At 37.3% G+C, this 21,736-nt stretch overlaps 1 protein-coding gene across 1 annotated transcript in view; it reads right to left on the reverse strand.

Annotated features, from left to right (window-relative positions):
• Positions 1-21,736, reverse strand: part of ltn1 (listerin E3 ubiquitin protein ligase 1) — a 23,033-nt gene continuing 1,297 nt past the window's right edge. The window contains exons 3-30 of the mRNA XM_067433999.1: positions 19,073-19,171; positions 18,577-18,807; positions 17,881-17,933; positions 17,466-17,646; positions 16,460-16,633; positions 15,034-15,224; positions 14,382-14,529; positions 13,574-14,308; positions 13,001-13,042; positions 12,698-12,887; positions 12,363-12,602; positions 12,060-12,213; positions 11,778-11,925; positions 11,442-11,649; positions 9,626-9,785; positions 9,390-9,494; positions 8,571-8,713; positions 8,330-8,465; positions 7,198-7,342; positions 6,725-6,935; positions 5,903-6,140; positions 5,034-5,114; positions 4,570-4,756; positions 4,135-4,306; positions 3,376-3,596; positions 3,108-3,302; positions 2,068-2,235; positions 1-999 (exon numbers count right to left, since the gene is read on the reverse strand). Coding sequence (XP_067290100.1) covers positions 937-999; positions 2,068-2,235; positions 3,108-3,302; positions 3,376-3,596; positions 4,135-4,306; positions 4,570-4,756; positions 5,034-5,114; positions 5,903-6,140; positions 6,725-6,935; positions 7,198-7,342; positions 8,330-8,465; positions 8,571-8,713; positions 9,390-9,494; positions 9,626-9,785; positions 11,442-11,649; positions 11,778-11,925; positions 12,060-12,213; positions 12,363-12,602; positions 12,698-12,887; positions 13,001-13,042; positions 13,574-14,308; positions 14,382-14,529; positions 15,034-15,224; positions 16,460-16,633; positions 17,466-17,646; positions 17,881-17,933; positions 18,577-18,807; positions 19,073-19,171 — 5,019 coding nt within the window. The 3' untranslated portion in view covers positions 1-936. The remainder of the gene's footprint in view (positions 1,000-2,067; positions 2,236-3,107; positions 3,303-3,375; positions 3,597-4,134; positions 4,307-4,569; positions 4,757-5,033; positions 5,115-5,902; positions 6,141-6,724; positions 6,936-7,197; positions 7,343-8,329; positions 8,466-8,570; positions 8,714-9,389; positions 9,495-9,625; positions 9,786-11,441; positions 11,650-11,777; positions 11,926-12,059; positions 12,214-12,362; positions 12,603-12,697; positions 12,888-13,000; positions 13,043-13,573; positions 14,309-14,381; positions 14,530-15,033; positions 15,225-16,459; positions 16,634-17,465; positions 17,647-17,880; positions 17,934-18,576; positions 18,808-19,072; positions 19,172-21,736) is intronic.

Genomic DNA, 21,736 nt, shown 5'->3' on the forward strand with positions numbered 1-21,736 from the left:
TGAAAGTATGATAAACATCTGTATTTCAGGACCGCAGATTGGATGTCATGTTACACAATCCATGACAACTAAAGATCAAAGCAAACAGAAATGTCTGCTGCATACAGCATTATGCGTCATTATACAAAATATAATCAAGCCCAGTTTAAAAGCCAAAACTTTGTCCATTCTTTTTACACAGGTCATCCATATGGTCCCACATTTGCCGGATTAAAATCCATTATTTTTCACATTAGCAGAAGCTATGAGCTGTTTAATTTCAACAGATATCTAAATATGACTGGCCAATTTATGTAACCAGATGTGTGACAAACCATCTGCCCACCTTGGACACTTGAATTGAATTTAAAGAGATAGTTCACATACAAAAAAATATATATTTTGTGATTATTTACCTAGGTCATTCCAAATATATTATATCAGGGTATAACAACCTACATTTTGGACCATTCTTTTCACAAAGCTAGCATATGACTTTTAAATACATCACAATTCACACTGACTAAATTTGTTCTTTTATGGAGCTTGACAGATTGTTGTGGAGAAAAGTGTCAAGATTCTTCAAAATTCTGTGTTCCACAGAATACAGGTTTGGCATGACAGGAGGATGAGTAAATAAAGACAAAATGTCAACTTTTGAGTGAACTATATTCCATTAAATCCATGAATTATTCAGCCATTAATGCCCTGTTCAGCTATCTTTAATTCAGTCCGGCAGTTTGTTTTCTGGAAATCCCACTGTTTATTTGCTCATTCATTTCGTTGTTTGTGATGGATGTTGTTGGGTACGTCTTCAGAGTCAGAAACTAAAAGGCCACAGTAATTTGCAGCTGCGCAAAAATCATATGTACAAACAAATGAACAGAACACTTTTTCTGAGTCAGCTGTTCGCCAACGACGTCATTCACCTATTATTTGTGTCCATGGAGACAGAGCTTAGAAGAACGTCTCTCTGCACAGAGGACATGTGGATTTGTTGCTAGATGTGAACCATTTATACTGTGGAATGAAAGAAAATGGAAACAACTGGTCAGTGAGGAACGAGAAGCGCTAGAAAACATTCAAGGCTGCACATATTGCTGATTCTGAAATATCCACAAAAACGGAGTAATAAATAGAGACAGATTGAGAACTTCACTGCGGAGGGGAAATGATTACATTTCAAGTGCATTGGTGACCTTCTATAGAGTTTAAACCTCTGGTATGAAAAGGATGCAGTCACACTACCCATTTACTTTCTGAATACAGTTGAATATCCTGTTTGACTCAGAAATACATCAGATTACAGAAGTAAAATGTGTTTCATGTTGACTTTAACCTGCAGATATTACAGATAGTGAATACAGGGTTAAAATCTGTATATAGGGTTCCTACACATTTTCCAAACTCAAATTTCCAGACTTCTCTGTAAAAAACAAATTCAGATCATATTTAATATCTGATAAATCCAACTTCTAACATTCTGAGTCTGATTTTTTTAAGTATGCTATTTTGTTGCTAGATAATAGCCAGAAACTACTGTCTACTGTAGCTAATACAAATACAAATCAAACCCAGACAAAACAGCATTAAAACTGCAATGCTAAACAGTGCACTGTTATTCATTGTCAGTTTTATTAACTGTAAACCTTAGACCCCTACAGCAACATACTCATCTTCTAGGGAACTAGAAAACTAAATTGACATTGCTGCCTAACATTACAACATAACCAATCACAGTAGACCGTCTCTCCAGTCTAGCAGTCTAGATCTTTTGGCAGCGCTGGCTGAAATGTTTTCTGCTTGTGTGAAAATTATTTTAAGAAATTCTATATTTTAGATATATATTTCAGAAAACTAAATAGGACCATTAGTCTGAAGCACAATTGTTCCCCAAACTTATCAAGAAATTATTCAGATCAAATTCCATACTTTTCCAAACTGCAAAGGAGTGCTGTGTATTTGTAAAAAATCACATTAAATTCTCAAACCTACACTTACTGCTATCAGTGTTTAAAAATAATAATAACAATAATCTAAAAAAATAACTACAATGGAAAAGCAAGAGATAGTGTATGCGTCACTCACCAGACAGGCAGAGTGGAACTTCTTTTTGCAGGTACGGCAAGCTTTCTTTGGCAGCGAGTAATTGGATCCATGAATGACAGAGAAGCAGATCATACAGTCCTCCACCCCCTCAAAACGCTTGTCGACATTGTTCTTCCACAGCGACAGACCCTCCAGAATACTGCCATTCTACCAAACACAACACATCATCTAAATTAGTTTGGGCAGTTTTAGTTATTATTCATGTATTAAGCAAAAATCACTGTTACTCTAAAACACCAGTTCAACTGGGCCAATTCCAACCTAAAATGATAACACACCATTTACAGTGGCTTCAAAAAGTATTTGGACACTTCTAGACAAAAAGTCTAGAAGTCTACTAAATCTCACAAAAAGAAAAAGGTTTTCAGAACCAAGTTGTAAAATTAGTAAACTAAAAGTTTAATTTTTCATGAAGGAATATTTAAATTCATGTAGGAATATTAAATCTTAAATTTCACAAAAATATTTTATATACCATGTACAAATGTATTTCTCTATTTTATAAATTAAATAATATTTATTAATTACAGATGCATTAAATTGATCAAGAACTGTATTTAAATTACATTTCAAATAAATGCTGTTGTTTCTTTTCAAAGAATACTGTTTACAAAAATGTGCAAAAATTCCACAAACATGTTAAGCAGCATAACCGTTTTCAACATTGAGAAAGAAATGTTTATTGAGAAGTAAATAAGCACATTAGAATGATTTCTGAAGGATCAAGTGACACTGAAGACTGGAGTAATGAAGCTGAAAATTCAGATTTGCCATCACAGGAATAAATTAAATTTTAAAATGTATGAAAATAGAAAACAGTATTTTAAAAATCTAATAATATTTCGCAATATTACAGTTTTTACTATATTTTTTGATCAATTAAATGCAACCTTGGAAAAAAAAACTTTTCTGACCAAACTTTTCAATGTTAGTCTATAAATGTTTATTTTTGATTAAACTAAAATGTTATAAAAATTGTATTAAAAGGTTTAGATTTAGAACATTTATCCTTCCTGTACCTGGTGTGTAAGGTACGTGCTGAGCTGAAGCATCCAATTGCGCCACTGCTGAACGGCCACGCCCACTCTTCGCCCACTCTCCACTAAGATAGACCCAAGGGGATAATTCTGAGGCAGCTGAATCACCAGCTCTATGAAGATATCATCAACAGAATAAGTAGCGATCACCTCCCGGGTGGCAGAACGCGCTTTCACCTGTGAATACAAAACACATTAAATCACAATGCAAAAAAGCAAAGAACATGTCCTTCTCCTTAACTAAACTCACCATCATGTTCTCAAAAGTCAGGGTGCTGGACTGCACAGAGGCAATCTCCTGCGCAGACAAAACGCCACTGACGTACTTGCTGGTGAATTTATCCACCGTGCTAAAGACGCGTTTCTCTTGGCTGTTCCACCACAGACGCACCATTGCGGGCAAGTCCTTCAGCGCACCATAGTACACGGAGCACGCCAGATGGGGAACCTCAAACTGCAGACCTTCCATTTCTACAACACACACACTTAGTGAGATGATCTCAGATGTAAGAGAATAGAGATCTCAGAAGAAGAGAAATGCATGAATGTTATAAATCATTGGCTGTCAAAAGATAGGCCGCAGGTCTGTTCTGATTGGGTCACAAGGAAGCAGGCAGTGTTGGTATTGTTGACTAAAACTATCAAAAATTAAATAAATAAAAAAAATGAATAAAATAAAGATCAGATGAAAAACAAACTTTAAAAAAACGTAAACATTAAAAGTGTAACGTTTAAATACTAAAATGACAAAAAAATATAAAAAATAGAGACTAAAAATGCAAAACCACATAAAAAATGTACTAAAACTTTAAAATAAAAATAAAAGATAATTGAAAATATTAATAAATACTATAATAGTATATAAATAATACAAACAATAAAATAATTGTGCCTAGTTATAATACTAAATAAATAAAATACATTTATAACATTTTAAAAACATTCATTTCTGTTTACAATAAATAATTTTGGTTATGGGAAGTACAGTTATTAATGATCTGCAACTTACTCTGGGGGGAGAGAGACAAACTCTCAGTGAAGAAGGTTTTGGGTTCTTTGCTTGAGGGTTCTGCTGGCTGTCCAGGCACTGATGGGTTCTCTGGCATCAGACGGAACAGGTGGAGCAGAAGTTTATGAAGAGAACGAGACTTTTTCAAGTGCAGAGAGTACTGAGCTCGAAGCTGAAACACAAAGATTGACATTTTCGCAAAAGACATGTCATCTTGCTTGCATTACAAAACAAGTACTGTGGGCATTGTTCACATTTACTCTGTATCAGAAAGGGCTGGCAAGATGAAAGTTGTGACATTATGGCTCGATCACAACAAATGGACATGTCTGAGAGGCCATTTAACCTCTAGAATGTCTCTGTTAGAAGTGTATGAGAAAGGATGAGGCAATGAGTCACAGCTTTCCAGAGCATTATAACTGATAATTTACTCACATGAGATGAAGAAGCCTTGAAGAATGTAAAAAGGAGTTTCCAGGACAGAAGATATCCCAGAATGCAGCAGTGTTCCATACTGAGGGCCTGCACCACTGCAAACTCGCCCACTTGCACACCACCTAGAATATTCTCCAGTAGCTCTTCAGTGGCAGAAAGGATGCTCATCAACGCTGCAGGAGGAGACCTGTGGGAAGTGCACACAAGTCAGTCAACCAAAATCTTAGTCTTTGTGGGGAAATGTTTTGGTTCCTATGAGGCAAAAAGCTTAAAAATCATATACAATGATGTGGGTTTTTTTTGTGTGTGTGTGTAAACATGCAGAAAGTTTTCTTTGATGGGTAGGTTTAGGGTTAGGGGAAGAATATACAGTTTGTACAGTATAAAAATCCTTATGTCTATGGAAAGTCCCCATAAAAGATGAAAACCCAACATGCGTGTGTGTGTGTGTGCGTGCGTCTTACAAGCATGGTTCTTCTCCATCTTCGTCCTCAGATTTAGCGCTGGCACTCTCGCTGTCACTTTCTGGCAACAAAGGCATCACCCTGTAAGACACAAACACATCACTCACATTTCTCCCGAGACGACTTGACGTCATCGCTGAGGCTCATCCAAAGGCTTGTAATGGACATAGCATTACAGCAACAGTACAGAGGAGATCTCAGCTAACCCCGTGGAATATAAAACTGTTTCTCTCCCAGAGGCTTGTACTCTCAATGAATCATATTTAATTAAAGCCAAAGCGGAACGCATTGTGGATTAAACTTCTTCCGTACAATATGACCTTAAGGCTACGCAAAAACTGGCCGTCCCTTGGAGTATTCATTTCAATTACATTTACAATTATGTTCTCGACAGACACTTTCTAACCAAAGCAACTTACAGGAAAGTCCATTATAGCTTTTCTGCAGACGCTGCAGAACAGGCAAAAAACAAAGATAATGTCTAGGTGGTAAGACACACACTGACTCCTTAATGCAGTGTTCTACACTTAGCATATTATTTTTCTCCTAAATCCAATTATAATGTTAAACAAGTTTTCGTGTGCCAAAATGTTATATTTATTTAGTTTAACATGCCCATTTTCTGCCCTCTCGCCGACCCTTTAGTGGCAAACAGGTTGTTTTAGCTACTGTACCTTTAAGACTTTTATAGGTCATATATTATAAAGTTCATATATTAATGTGCTCATGTTTGCTGATTATGTAAAAGACCGTTTAGAATACATCTACGTATTATGTTGAACTTAAAACAGTAAGTCTTCTATAATACGACCCATTTAACCGCTAAGCTGGTGTAACGTAAGAGTTAAAGAAGGTAATAGAGTCTGTACTTGTGCAGGATGTGGTAGACAGCAAGCTGTAACGGGCGGGCTTTGAAGAGCAGTAGGGGCGAGAGGGTATTCAGCAGGGTCTGGAGGGGCTCTGGCAGACTGCTCCTCTGGTCGGCTACAAACCGAGGAGGGAGTTTATTCTGTGTGAGCAGCTCCACAGGGATGTAGGTAAGGGCCTCCCCTATCACCCTCAACACCGGCAGGGGGAACAAAGGGTCATCCGGCTCTGTAAAATCCACTGAGACAAAAGTTTGACATTTCAAGCAGTCTGTTAACCAAAAGACATCATGTTTCCTTAATATAATATATCAAAAGTCTAAATGTGTTTTAATTACACTGTTTATATAAAAATAAACTAATAATTCTACCAAAAAGATAAGCTAGTTTACCATATACAAAATACTGTTAAATTTATGGGTTTGCAAGCAAAAACTATGATTAAACCGTTCAATTTATGATGAAAAACATAAGGACATTCCTAACCCTCTAGGGTGTTTTGTGTTATTTAGGTAATATTTACTGCATTGTTTTAGTGTCATGTGTGTTACCCGTATGATGTTTTGTCTTTGATTGTACAATCTATCTATATATACATACACACAAGTATTGGCCATGTTGATAAAATATTACACTGTTAACATTAATTAATCCATTAACTAATATGAACTAACAATGAGCAATGTTTTTTGAGCAAAATATTTACAGTTTTTCTTAACCTTTGTTGATATTAATTCATAAAAAATGTTTCATTCATTTTGCATCCACTAATGACAACAGATACAACTTTTGGTTAACATAAAGGTCATTGTTAAGGCAACTCACTGGGGATCTTAATAAGCAGTGGGAGTAGAAGGTTGTGAATTCCCTCCAAAAAGAATTCCTTCCATTCTGAGGTCAGCTCTGGGAGAAGTTGCTCCAGACCAGCAGGGGGTGATGTGAAAAACTCACTCAGCCTCACAATCAGCTCACAGTTTGCACACACAAACAGCTGTACCCAAGGATTCCAGAATACAGCGCAGTTCTCACTGGTGGTCTGTTAAACAAAGACAGACGACATTTGTTTATGTTGTCATCTGTATGCAGCACGGTTCTCAGAGTAGTCATGATTATTTATAAGATCAGCCATATGTGTAAAGCATTTCAGATCTCATTTACACCTGGTGTTAAAATAAAATCTGTTCAAAATGCAGATTTGATTGTGCACTGGGGTAGAAAGGCCAGGACAGGACAGGGAGTGTGTCACTCTGAGTCTGTATACTGCATATAAACGGTGTGAATGAAGACAAAAATATCACCTCAAGCCATGCCAGCATTGAGCAGAGCAGGAGATCCCAATGAGTGTTTCCCAAGACTGTGGGAGAATGATCCACCATCCAGCACAGGAAGCGCATCATTTCTACTGCCAATGAGAGCCCTGCAGCGGAAACCGTTCCAAGGTCACTGCAAATGGACACAAAGAAAAGAGAATAGATTAGGGATTATCTTAATTAATGGTTTTAAAATAATTAGACTGTCAAACGATTAATCGTACATCCAAAATCAACGTTTGTGTTTACATAATGTGTGTGTACAGTGTATAATAATAATTATTATTATAATTTTATTATATATATATATATATATATATATATATATATATATATATAAATATAAAATTATAATTATTAAAAATATATATTTTACTATGCATTTTTAATTTTATATTTTGTAATCTTCATTTAAAAAAAATAGAAGTTATTTTTCTGTTTTTCAGCTACTTTTTTTAAGAACTGAATAAAATGTTTATATATTGTGTTATGTATTATTTCAAGTTGCGTTACATTTTTGATCTAAAATTATGACAGATTTTTTATTACTTATTAATGCATATTCATGCATTATGCAAATATTGTATTCTTTATTTAAAAAGATTAATTCAACAATTGATAGGAAAAAGTTTATTGATTTTAAGGTTTTCAATAATAATGATATTTTTCTGAAAGCATTGTGAGCAACATTGTTATGCATCATTTCATTATGTATCACATTGATACATCTTAAATAGTGATAATAACTGTTATTTTTTATTATTGCTTAATTTTTTTAATACATTTACCTATGCCTTTCTCCAGAGCAAGACATCAACAAATAGTTTTACACCATATAGTAGCGTATAGTTTTGTTGTTGTGTGCAAAAAACTTCATTAACATTTTAAGTGAACCTCAAGGAACATAATAAATAAAGAAACTTTTACATTTTTTTCTCTCCCAGAAAGATTCAATAAAATGGGCAAATAAAAAAAAGATATGGAGAGAAGAGCAGAAAGGGACTGAGTTTTGAATCCTGCACCCCCACAAGCATCACGCCCACAGCCCTGACATAATAAATACGACTGCAATTGCGGTCTACCTCATTACAGAGATACACATATAGCAGAGGCATCTCACCTGTTGAAGAGGAACCACTCCTCTCTACTGTTCCTCCATTCGGCAATAGTGGCTACGACAGCCAACAAGATCTCATCCTCCACATCTGTGCCGGCCTGTAGACAGCAGAGCAGCACGGCCAGACAGCCTCGCACACCTACGCACACAACATTATTCTTTCACATCAGTTAAGTGAGTGAGATTGGTCTTCCTCAGCCTATGTGACTCATCATGTGTTGTGTGGATATGATTTGAATCTCACTATCGATGGAGTCCTGCTCTCTGTCCTGCCAGTTAAGGAGCTCTGCAACACACAAGGCGATGAGGGATTCTCTCTCTTCACTGGCTAGAAATGGACACAGCGCCTGCACCGTACTCACACTGTGTTCTGAGAGGGGAAAGAAACTGACACACAAACAAGCCACAGAATTAGCAGAAACGTCACAACCACCTCACTGGTTAGGCTGACATCTCTCATCAGAACACTGTGCTGATGGCCAGCTGTAATCATGTGTATATGAAAAAGCTGACAGGCTGAGGTTACTCCAGGTCCTTCTCACATCAGTGTGTGCTGTTTAACACACTACTGATCCAGCAGCAGACGGGAGAAACTACCAGAACTGTCTAAGAGGCCAGTTCTATGAGAATTGAACCAGTTACAGACACTACCGTTTAAAAGTTAATAGTTTTTTTAAATAAAATTATTACTTTTATTCACCAAGGATGCATTATATTGACCAAAATGTAACAGAAAAAGACATTTTTTAAAGTTACAAAGATTTCTATTTTAACTAAAATGCTGTTCTTTTGAACGTTCTATCAAAGAAACCTGAAAACAATGCATCACGGTTTGCAAAAAAATATTAAACTTTCAACATTCATAATTTAAAATCTTTGTGTGACACTGAAGACTGGAGTCATGATGCTGGAAATTTAGCTTTGCCATAATTTACATTTTAAAACTTATTTTATATTGTAATACTACTTTGCAATATTACTATTTTTATTTTATTTTTTTATCAAATAAATGCAGGCTTGGTGAGTATAAGGACTTCTTTCAAAAACAAAGAAAATTGCCAACCTTTCTACACTGCCATATAAGCCTATGATGTCACTTGGGTCCACTTTGCTGTTCTGCATATATTTTGCCAAAGATAGTGACCAGAGAGAGCCCTCTTCTTGTGACCTGTGATAAAAAAAAATATATAAAAAGGTCAATAAATTAGGCTTATTAAAAACAAATTAAACATTTATACAAATTCTAGGTCATTACTAATGAACTTTGGCATTTCTGAAAGAAAAACAATACACATTTACCTTGTGAAAAGTGTGTCTATAAGAGTAGTTTTGGTCAGGCTGTTGTTGTGGATTCTCTGCTCTAAACTCCAGGACTGCAGCAGTTTATGATATTCAGACACCATGAGGGGTGAGAGCTCCATTTCTTCACACCACTGAAGTCCATAGAATATCTCTGAAACTACATAAAACTAATATTTGTAAAAACAAGCACAAAAAAAAACAAAAAAAAAACAAATGCTCATTATTTTTCCAGTCCAAAAATATTTTTGCTGTAAAGTGGCCTAAATTATTATTTTATCAAGAAAGAAAGAAAGATTACTTCCAACCCTGATTACAAAAAAAAACTCACCTGCCTGTAGCCTTAAGCCACAATATGTAATTTTTCACCCATAGAGGTCACTTATTTAAAACAAAAGGGTTGACGACACCTTGTAAAGCCCTGCATTTATGCCCGAGCCTGAAGGGCCCTGACTTTTTTACGCCCCTAGGGCCTGGCTTCAGGCCAATTTTCACGTCATACCTAAAACGCGGGCCGTGCTTCAGGTCTTTTTTTAGGCTTCATTTTATATTTATTTGATTAATTACTAAACAAACCAATTCAGATAGAATTGGTTTGTAGAATTGTAGTCAGATAGATATGATGGTGCTGCAACACGCATCGCTGCAAAGGAGCAAAGCAAGCCAACGCAAATGGCCCTAAATGAAACTTAAAATAAGTCTTAGATGCTCAAAAGCACAACCATCTTCAATAAAAATGGATGAGACTTAATGATCTCACCAGTGCTTAGGTCGCTCTTTTTCATGCGATCTTTGGATTTGAAATGAGCTGCTGAAAATAAAATGCATCTTGAATCGTTTGCCTTTGTTGCTGTGAACTCCGTTAAATGAGCATATACCGCGGGAATTGAAGATCGGATTTATATTCATTTTGCGTAGGTGTAAGGTATAAGACAACCTGCATGTTGTTTTTTTTTATTTTATTTTATTTTTAGATTGTTTAGCTCATTTTGTGTGCGAGAGCCACGAGCAGTATCAGCCTGCCTCAGCTCGTCAAAAATGCCTTTTACTGTGGTGGTACTAGTAGGCTAAATTAACTAACATTGTTTTGCTTAAAGTGTTTTATATCTATGGATTTTATTATAGGCAAGACAAGTCAAAGAGTTGATTTGAGAGGCTAAATTGATTAAACATGCGGTTAACTCTCTGTCGGCCGCTGGTCGCTTGGTCGTCACTTGAAAAAATTAAACCTTTAATTTAACAAACAAAAAAATCCTCTGAACATTTTTCTAAATTAACTTAATAAAAAAACTAAATGAAATATAACTACTTTGACATTAAAAACAAAACTGAACTTTTTTAATGGCTGCAACAATGAAAAAAAATCTAATTTACGTGCCGAGAATTTTGATATGCTGTCGGACACGGGCCGGGCTAGAGCCTCAGCGCCTTGGGCCAGGGCCGGGCCAGGGTCTAGATTTGAGGCCTGTACAAGGTTCTAACACCTTGATTTTGTGGAGTCTTCATAACGCAGCAGACGACTACTTCCTTTTTCCGGTTATGAGCATGTGTGGTAGCGCATTAAAGCTTCTTGAAAGTTGTGTTATAATGCTACTTTGCATTTGCTCAGCTGCCACTATGAGACACTAGGTATATAAGACGATATTAGGCATGGAAAAACATACATATTGTGCCTTTAGTAATCCTGAAGATACTAATTCGCTTGTTCAGATTGTTCAGATCTGATTAGGGTTGGAGCTAAACTCTTCCGGACTGTGGCACACCACCGCTGACCACCGTTGCCCATCCCTGTGCTAAACAAATAAATGAGTCTCACCTATGTGTTTGAGATCTGGAATTTCGGAGAAGTCTGCCTCCACCTGCTGGTCGTCAGGTGAAGTTGCCGTGAGGATGACTCTGCCCAGTAACGCACTTACACACAGGTGTGTGGGAAGCCGGTTAGAAGCCCTGAACTTCCACGTGTCCATGCAGAGTTTTTCACCAGTGACTCGGAGGCGACCACACAGCAGAGGGTGTCTAACCCACTGCAGAGATACATGAAGACAATTACATAAAAACAATGACAAAGAAATAGTATGTAGAAGAAGTACTTTATATACTTCAATTATTTCCTCTCAAAATGTGTGAATGTCATTTGTAATTGGATGAGGACCTGAGGGGGCAGGGCCCGTCTAATGCAGCTCCACTCCTCTTCGGTAGGAGCAAGACAGCAGATAAACTGAGACAGGAGACAGCTGGTCTTCTGGGCCGAGGCGATGGTCTGAGCTAGACTCTCTACAGCCTGCACCAAAACCTGCAGACTGACATCAATAACAGGAGAGATTTTAACAAGCTGTCACACAATTCATTCAATCATCCAAACTATTTATAAACCAAAAAGCAACCGAATTTGGACACAGGACATTTATTTAAAGATGGTTAGAAAAAGCCAAACCTTTTGACAGTCAATGGTGTGGAGAGCAACTGACTTTTAACCCAGAGAGCAATGTTGTGGAGAAGGGTGCCCTTTGTGACCCCAGCACCCAGGTGACTGATCAATGATTGAATGCCAGCTGAGTAGGCGTGCTGAAGCTTCAGGAGAAGAGCATCTGCCAAAAAACACCCAACATGCATTATGCATAATAAATATGCACAAATAAGGAGACCATTTTGTACAATAGTCACAGGTGTTTAGAATTCATTCAAATATTTAGAAACTGTTAAAGCATTTGTTTTTTTGTGTGTGTGGCGTCTTCACCTGAGAGGCGAGTGATGGTTTGGTCTTGTGCACAAAGCTGGAAAACAGTCATAAGCAGCTCCTCTGCAGATGCCAGCAGCAGGCAGCCCTTAACTGAAGAAAAGAAGGTGGCAGCCACATCAGAGATGAAAGTAACCAGGGGCTCCATGTTTCCGGCGTCAGACATGCCCTTTGCTTCTGACAGGGTGGCGTGAAGCTTGTCAATGATCTTCTCGACATACACCTTACCAATAAGAGGCTCTGCAGAGAGAAGAAAGGGTGAAACAAAATTATTCTACCCGTTAAGTCATTTAAATATAATGAAACAGACACAACTGTTCAATATAAAGACTTACCATTATTGTGCTGCTGTGACAAAGCGAGGCTGATGAGAGGCCAGCCGTGTGCATGATGGGATGATGAAGAAGGGGACCCATGCAGACCCATCACACACAGCTCTCCAGCCAGATCCACCAACCTCTCCCCTAACACGGGACCCCTCAGCCAGCTAATACACACCTCCAAACGGACAGGATCTGCACATGCCTGGTGTCATGAAAGTCAAGAGAATATTTAGTACGTCTTTTTAATAAAAAACACTGTTAAATGTAAAGCTAAATGTAACCTAATTGAAAAGCCCCTTTAATAAAAACAGTTACCTTTTCAATAAGTTGAAGAGTCACGTTCCAATTTAAATCCCTCTGTTATAAAGAGACAATAATTGATTATTGATGTTACATGTATGTAAATTAGAGAAAAAGTCTCTTGGTAGGCATGTAAAGAAAAAGGTTAACGTTTAATTAAAAAAATACTCGGGTCAGTAACATTTTTTTGTTTTGAAAGAAGTCTCATATGCTCATCAAGTCTGCATTTATTTGAATATTATTATATAATTTTTATTAAAATAACTGTAGAAAACAGTCTGAATTCTTTGATTAATAGAAAGTATATTTTATACTTAAAAACTTTACTGTCACCTTTGGTCAATTTATTGAATTCCTACTGAAAAAAAAGTATTAATTAATTTTTTTATCTTACTGACCCCAAACTTTTTAATGGTAACGTATAAGTTATCTCTAGCAAATATAAACATGCATTACCAAAAAAATGTATGTTAAGTTTGGTTAAACAGAAAAAAAGCCATATTTGTTAAGCCCTTAGTATAAAAATTAATATTATATTATATTATCCCTGTAGAATCCCAATCCCTCCCAAATATGCGGGTCTCTTACACTGATGTGGTTGAGGATCAAGGTCTTGTCAGCACTGGAGCTGACGCACTGCAGAGAACTGAAAACCATGTCCACCAGGAAGTCAGTGTCCTTCCTGCCGTCCTGTTTTAACCATAAAGACACTTTCTGCAAGAGGAAGCGGACAGCTGCGTTCTCGGCAAGTGGCGTGAGCTCCGACCCTATTTCAGGCTTCATTTCCTCCGGACTCAGCAGCACCTGGAACACCTGAGGGCTCGGGAACGCCCCGAGCAGCTGAGACAAAAACCGCAGGTGCCTTTCCGACTCTCGTTCACTCACATATGCCATGTTGAGCTCAGCCAGCTGGCACACCAAATCCAGCAGGTGTCCATTTCTCAAGGGACGGTCTTGTTCCTCCACCGCTGGAATTTCCCTCGGAGGTTCCTCCCCTTGGCTTTTTTCTTCCTGGTCTGTGAAACGAATTTTCACTGTTTTCTTCTTCTTGGTCTGTTTACTGGCACTGTTCGGGTTATGCATAATCTGCAGGAGCAATGCAATGCCCTCAAGGGCGGTTTGCTCGGCCTCCTCGTGGTCCACGCAAGTTGTGCACAAACGACCCAGACCCTCCCAGAAGTCTGACAGCAGTCTTTGAAAAGTGGAAGCCTCTTTTCCAGCTGCCCGCTTTTCCCACGAAAGCAGCATATCCGAGACCTGAGAGAACAGAGGGCCCGTCTGCAGCGATGGGTTTCCCAGAGCTTTGTCAATCAGTGGCAGAAGCTGTGGAGAGAGAGAGATAAATGCATGAGGCATCAGTATGTTTACTGAGATCTTTTCCTTGTGACCCACAGACCTGTTCTGAGATCAGCATGTTCTGGATGCTTCTCTGCTCCTGCTCGACTCCGGCATTCTGCAGTATGATAAACCGCAGACATTCCATCGTGGCAAAAATGATGGCTGCACTCTCTGAGGGACTGGACGTGGCGCGCTCACTTGACAACCTGGACCAAACATACCAGCATAAATAAAAACTGAGCGAAAAGATAATATAAAGCTCAATAATTCATGGCATGTATTCTTAATTAAAACATTATGCATTCATAAAACTACACCATCCTGTTTAAAGCCACAACATGGAATTGTTTGCCGCTAGAGCTGACTTATTCAAAACAAAGGCGTAGCTTGATGATGCCTGGATTTCGTGGAGTTTTTATTATGCCGCAGACAAACACTTCAGCCATTTCCAGTCATGTGTATGTGTGTTAAAGCAGCCCTTTTTTTATCATATTAGATACATTTGAGTGTGATGAAAGTTATGTTATAATACAGTACTCTGTGAAAATATATAACACTGTTCTAGTGGTTTTTGGATATTTTAATCCAAAAATCTTACATATTGTGCCTTTAATTCTAAGGGTCATGGGAGGATAGATAACATAAACAGGCTGCAATTACATGATTACATGAATGAATGACTATGCAAAAAAGAAAATGACATTCTTTACCCCTGAATGACGGATGTGAGGAATGTCCTAGAGAACTCCAGGTCGGGCTGTGTGACCTCTGCTGGCAGTTTGCTTATAAATGGCAGCAGGTTTGGATGCAGCGATGTTGCAAGACCTCGACCTCCTTCATTAAGAAGAACCCAGAGCTTCGGCATCACGCCTTTCCTGGCACTGACATGCGTCCAGCAGTTCTGCTCAGATTTCACATGATGACAGTGAATTTGAATTTCCAATGACAATAGACAACAGATAACGGTGCAATAACATTTCTATTACAATGCAAAAGATTAAAGGGTTAATTCACCCAAAAATAAAATTGATGTCATTAATGACTCACACTAATGTTGTTCCACACCTGTAAGACCTCCGTTCATCTTCGGAACACAGTTTAAGATATTTTATATTTAGTCCGAGAGCGTATCCAAGTGTATGCACACTATACTGTCCATGTCCAGAAACGGAATAAACACATCATCAAAGTCGTCCATATGTGACATCAGTTGGTTAGTTAGAATCTCTTGAAGCATCGAAAATACATTTTGGTCCAAAAATAACAAAAACTATGACTTTATTCGGCATTGTCTTCTCTTACGCGTTTGTGTTAAATCCTCAAATAAAGTTTCAAACTGTCATGAATCAGTGAATCGATCAATGATTTGGATCGCCAGTGTCATGTGATTTCAGCAGTTTGGCACGAGATCTGAATCATGAATCAATTCGCTGATTCACAACCATTTGAATCTTTATTTGAGGATTGAACACAAACGTGGAAGAGAGAAGACAATGCTGAATATAGTCATCGTTTTTGTTATTTTTGACCAAAATGTATTTTCGATGGTTCAAGAGATTCTAATTAACTAACTGATGTCACATATGGACTACTTTGATGATGTTTTTATTCCCTTTCTGTACATGGACAGTATAGTGTGCATACACTTAGATACGCTCTCGGACTAAATATAAAATATCTTAAACTGTGTTCTGAAGATGAACGGAGGTCTTACAGGTGTGGAACGACATTAGGGTGAGTCATTAATGACATTCATTTCATTTTTGGGTGAACTAACACTTTAACAATCATTTTAGATAGAATGTGGTCTATTATAGAGCTGTAAAATGTGAGATTTGTCTTTATAATCATATTATACATTATTTTTTTATCATTTATTAACAATTATTATTATCAAATGCTGAAGGTTGTACTGCTTAATGTTTTTGGATATATATATTTTAAGGTTCTTTGATAAATAGACAGTTCAAAAAACAGCATTTATTTGAAATATAAATCTTTTGTAAAAATGTCTTTAACGTAATTTTTTATAAAATTCTTTAAGAATTTCTTTAATAAAATATATATTTTTAAATCTTACTAACCCAAAATATTGAATAGAAATGTTTATAATATTTTTTAATATATTAGTCTCACATCAACACAAGACAGAATATGAAGGACTGCCTCCCACAGAGGGGGCAGCACCACCGGGTCTGTGTCGTCAATTGACAACAGCACAGCAGAACATGCTCGGGCTGCTTCTGCCTGGATCAGCTGGGGTGTTTTCTCACACATGGAGGCAATGAGCTCAAAGTATGCCCCTCGAACCTAGAACAAACAAAAGACAACTATGAATACTATTAAAACACCTGATGTGAATCATAAATAAAACTACTAACAAACAGCTAACATACTGGCAATTGTTCACAGAAATTCTTTGGTATATCTATCAATATTTTAATGATGACATTGTTTTAATAACCATTGAGAGAATGGTAGAAGACTAACACAGATGAGAAGAAATTTTTGAATAAAGTTGTTATTTTTGTTTGTTTTTTGCACATAAAAAGTATTCTCGTCGCTTCATTCATCTCGTCCCGTCGCTTCATAAATTAAGGTTGAACCACTGGAGTCACCTGGACTATTTTAACGATTTCTAGCTTTCTGGGCCTTGAAAGTGTTAAGTAAATTGCTGTCTATGGAGGTGTCCGAGAGCTCTCGTATTTCATTAAAAATATCTTCTGGTCTTACGGGATTGGAGTGACATGAAATGTCATTTTTGGATAAACTAACCCTTTAAAGCTACACTGTGTGATATTTTCCCCCCTCTAGCGTGTAAAGGTATATGGCCATCCAGTGAATATTAGTTTCTGTTCCTCTCAATTCCGATTTCGTTTTAACTCCTACAGTGGCCTATTTAGTCCAAGATTAACATAAGATGGAGGGGCAACATGGCGACCGGCATTCAAACCCCTCACCCGTATGTATTTTCAATGGCATATTATAAACTTACGAAAATACTTTACTACTTGAAAGAAGTAAATATACATTAATGAGCACAAATATTTTTGAAAGAACTAAGTGTTTTTAGCTAAGAATAAACTAAAAAATGTACACAGTGTAGCTTTAAGTTTTTACACAAACTGAACATGCAGCTCACTTGTGGGCTCTTGTGTTTGCTGTACTTCCAGAATTTGCCCTGTGAAATGAGTTGGGTCAGCCGCTCATTCAGCAGCCCTCTGTCCGGCTCGGGTAAAACACTCAGAAGTCTCTTCAGGGCCAGCAGAGAGCTGGTCAACAGACGGATGTACTTAGCCTCTCGCTCCTCCTCTGGTACACTCCTTGACAATAAATAAAAAAATAATAATAATATATTTTTTTTAAACAGAAAAATCACTGAAATTACATATTTAAACATAACTAAATTATATATGCAACATATAAACTAAAACTATTATTATTAATAGTTTTAGTTTATATGTTGGCACAAACAGCAACTATTTTAGAATATAATAAAATGACCAAGAAAAAAAACAATGTCTCTAAGGTTATTTCAGTACATATAAAAAACTTACTGAGGGTCACTGAGAGTGTTAGCCGTTTCTTTCAGCAAATTGTCTTGGAGAACCTGAAAATCACAGAGGATATATGTAAAAACGTTAGCTAAGCAATGATAACAAGCATCAATAAATTTGCATATTGTCTCACTATGGACTATATGTAAACATTTGGACTTTTTCAGATCTTTCCATCTAATGGACAAAATAAGTTCATATATAAATTGAAACATGTTCAATTTATATATGAACATGACCAGAGAAAACAGAAAAACATAAGCAGAAAAAGTTTAGTTTCTGCTCTTACAGCAAGGCCATGCTGAACGCGGTGAGTGCGTGTTAGAAATCAGGAATGGCGAGAGAACATTGTACTTAGTATGTTTTTTATCTTCAAGGCAAACTTGGGTCTCTAGCCAAAGTTTAAATTCCGTCTTGCTAGCGCACTTCCAATAATATTTACTCATTAAGTCAGTAAGTGGAGAATAGGCATCCTTTTGCGTGTGTACGAACACATTTGACCACATGAGCATTTACACTACGAAAGCAATCCGTTCCAATGCATTTTCATCTACCTCTGGAAATGGCCGAAAGTAGACAAGCTCAAAACCTTTTAGATCACATTTAGACCGGTATTTATTGTTGCCCCCTTTGGTCCAATCGACCAAAACGCATCTCAATGCCAAGTGTAATTTCCCAACATGAGCTCTGACTTACATTCAGGACTTCATCTTTACAGAAGCTGATGGCCTCTGGTTGTTTATTCAGGGGAAATGCGGCCTGGAAAGCAGCGCTGGCGGCTGAGGCAGCAGGAGAGTATGTGTCACACTGAGAGATGAGCCAGTGACCCATGATGCTCTTCAGGTAGGGGGCCAGATTCCTCTTAACTTTTAAAACCAGCTGCTCAAAGGCCTGCTGTGTGGCCTCTCGTACACGGCGATCATGGTCCTGATAAAATTATATAATAACAAATACATATGTTTAGCAAAGAGGGAAAAAAAACAGCTGCCTCTAAATACAGTACGGTCCAAAAGTCAAGACAAGCATGCTTTTAATTTTATGCAAAACATATTAACATTTTTTATTATATATAAAATAATTTATCAGTTTTATAATTAGTATTGCTATTTACACCAATACAAAAAATTACTTACAATTTATTTTTTATATATATAAATATACAAATAAATGACAGGTTTTATTATTTTCTTACCACTGATATTCGGCAGTATATCCGAGGCCAGTATGGGAGGACACCTTTTACAACATCAGGCTGTCGCTCCTGACACATTGCTCCAAACTCCTGTACTGCCTGAAATAGACATTTACCAGCATTTATGAGCCATTCAGTTTCTGAGTCAGTAAAATGAACTGTCTTATATAAATTGATATTGGACAATAATGTGCTTTGGCTTTCTTTCCTTCACTACATGAGGACATGTAACCAGGTTGGATTATCCAGGTTTGGAAAGTATACATTTATTATGATTATATTAATTACATTTACAATATACAGGATATGTCCATTGTATTCCCTCATGCAATTACATGATGTCAAGAATAAAAATGTCCAATATATGAAGTGATTTCAGAGTGTTTGGAGAAGTCTTAAATTTAAACTTTAATTGTTCCCAGTAAATAAGTAAAAGCAAAAAGCAAGAAATAAAACATGTATATCTATAGACATCTACATCAGTACCACATGTTAAGCACAGAGAAATGCTGACACTTAACAGACAGTATCACATAAAAAAGACATTATTTAACAGAAAAAATAAAATAGTATTCAACCTTAGAAAGAAATGCATCAGAACTGAAAAGAGATTAGATTTTCTTATAGAAAAGAAGCAAAAAGAAAAGACAAACATTGATGTTGCATGTCTCAGCCTTGTCCCAGGTTGCATTTACAATCTTCAACATTTAACGCGCTAAAGGTGCAGTAAAAGCGATTACTGAAAAACGCTTTTGAAAGTGGGTCGGACCAAGCTCCACATTGCGTTTATAGCCAATCAGCAGTAGGGGGCATGTCCACTCATGATGGGGAAGAAGAGGCAGTGTGAAAGAAGGAGATCTGAAAGACTGTAGAAAGAGAGGGCTGAGAGACATTACAAGAGTTGATTTCATGAGGACTTTAATTGACCCTCCTTTTTGAGCATAGATCTAAACTTAAAGAATCATAATTCATGAATGGTTTGGAATACAGACCTATGGTCTCTTTTTAAAGAATACACTCAGAAGAGCAAGCAAAAAAATATTGGGCCCTATTTTAAAAGAACACTCCACCGTTTTTAAAAATAGGGCTTATTCAACTTCTTTCCTACATTTTGATATGTGGGCAAATGCATTTTTGTCTCAGTGCATGCATTGTTTTAGTTTGGCAGAGTAAAAGTGATCAAAAAACAAAAAAACAAAAATTGATAAAAAAGTGTGCTAAAAGTGCCAATACCAGGACATGAGTGGTAACAGGCTATGAAAATATGTGTGGAGATCCTGACCCTGACAATGCTCAATTCATCACGGATCAAAAATTTACCAAATACAGTGCCATGCGAAAGTATTCAGCCCCCTTGAACTTTGCGACCTTTTGCCACATTTCAGGCTTCAAACATAAAGATATAAAACTGTAATTTTTTGTGAAGTATCTACAACAAGTGGAACACAATCATGAAGTGGAATGAAACGTATTGGATATTTCACTTTTTTAACAAATCAAAAACTGAAAAATCGGGCGTGCAAAATGATTCGGCCCCTTTACTTTCAGTGCAGCAAACTCTCTCCAGAAGTTCAGTGAGGATCTCTGAATGATCCAATGTTGACCTAAATGACTAATGATGATACATAGAATCCACCTGTGTGTAATCAAGCCTCCGTATAAATGCACCTGCACTGTGATAGTCTCAGAGGTCTGTTTAAAGTGCAGAGAGCATCATGAAGAACAAGGAACACACCAGGCAGCTCCGAGATACTGTTGTGGAGAAGTTTAAAGCCGGATTTGGATACAAAAAGATTTCCCAAGCTTAAAACATCCCAAGGAGCAACGTGCAAGCAATTAATATTGAAATGGAAGGAGTATCAGACCACTGCAAATCTACCAAGACCTGGCCGTCCCTCTAAACTTTCAGCTCATACAAGGAGAAGACTGATCAGAGATGCAGCCAAGAGGCCCATGATCACTCTGGATGAACTGCAGAGATCTACAGCTGAGGTGGGAGACTCTGTCCATAGGACAACAGTCAGTCGTATACTGCACAAATCTGGCCTTTATGGAAGAGTGGCAAGAAAAAAGCCATTTCTTAAAGATATCCATAAAAAGTGTTGTTTAAAGTTTGCCACAAGCCACCTGGGAGACACACCAAACATGTGGAAGAAGGTGCTCTGGTCAGATGAAACCAAAATTGAGCTTTTTGAACCCTGAACACACCACCCCCACTGTCAAACATGGTGGTGTGGTAGCATCATGGTTTGGACTTGCTTTTCTTCAGCAGGGACAGGGAAGATAGTTAAAATTGATGGGAAGATGGATGGAGCCAAATACAGGACCATTCTGGAAGAAAACCTGATGGAGTCTGCAAAAGACCTGAGACTAGGACGGAGATTTGTCTTCCAACGAGACAATGATCCAAAACATAAAGCAAAATCTACAATGGAATGGTTCAAAAATCAACATATCCAGGTGTTAGAATGGTCAAGTCAATGTCCAGACCTGAATCCAATCGAGAATCTGTGGAAAGAACTGAAAACTGCTGTTCACAAACGCTTTCCATCCAACCTCACTGAGCTCAAGCTGTTCTGCAAGGAGGAATGGGCAAAAATTTCAGTCTCATGATGAGCAAAACTGATAGAGACATACCCCAAGCGATTTACAGCTGTAATCACA

Source organism: Pseudorasbora parva, chromosome 23 (genome assembly GCF_024679245.1).
Source record: "Pseudorasbora parva isolate DD20220531a chromosome 23, ASM2467924v1, whole genome shotgun sequence".
In the NCBI taxonomy this organism is placed as follows: domain Eukaryota; kingdom Metazoa; phylum Chordata; class Actinopteri; order Cypriniformes; family Gobionidae; genus Pseudorasbora; species Pseudorasbora parva.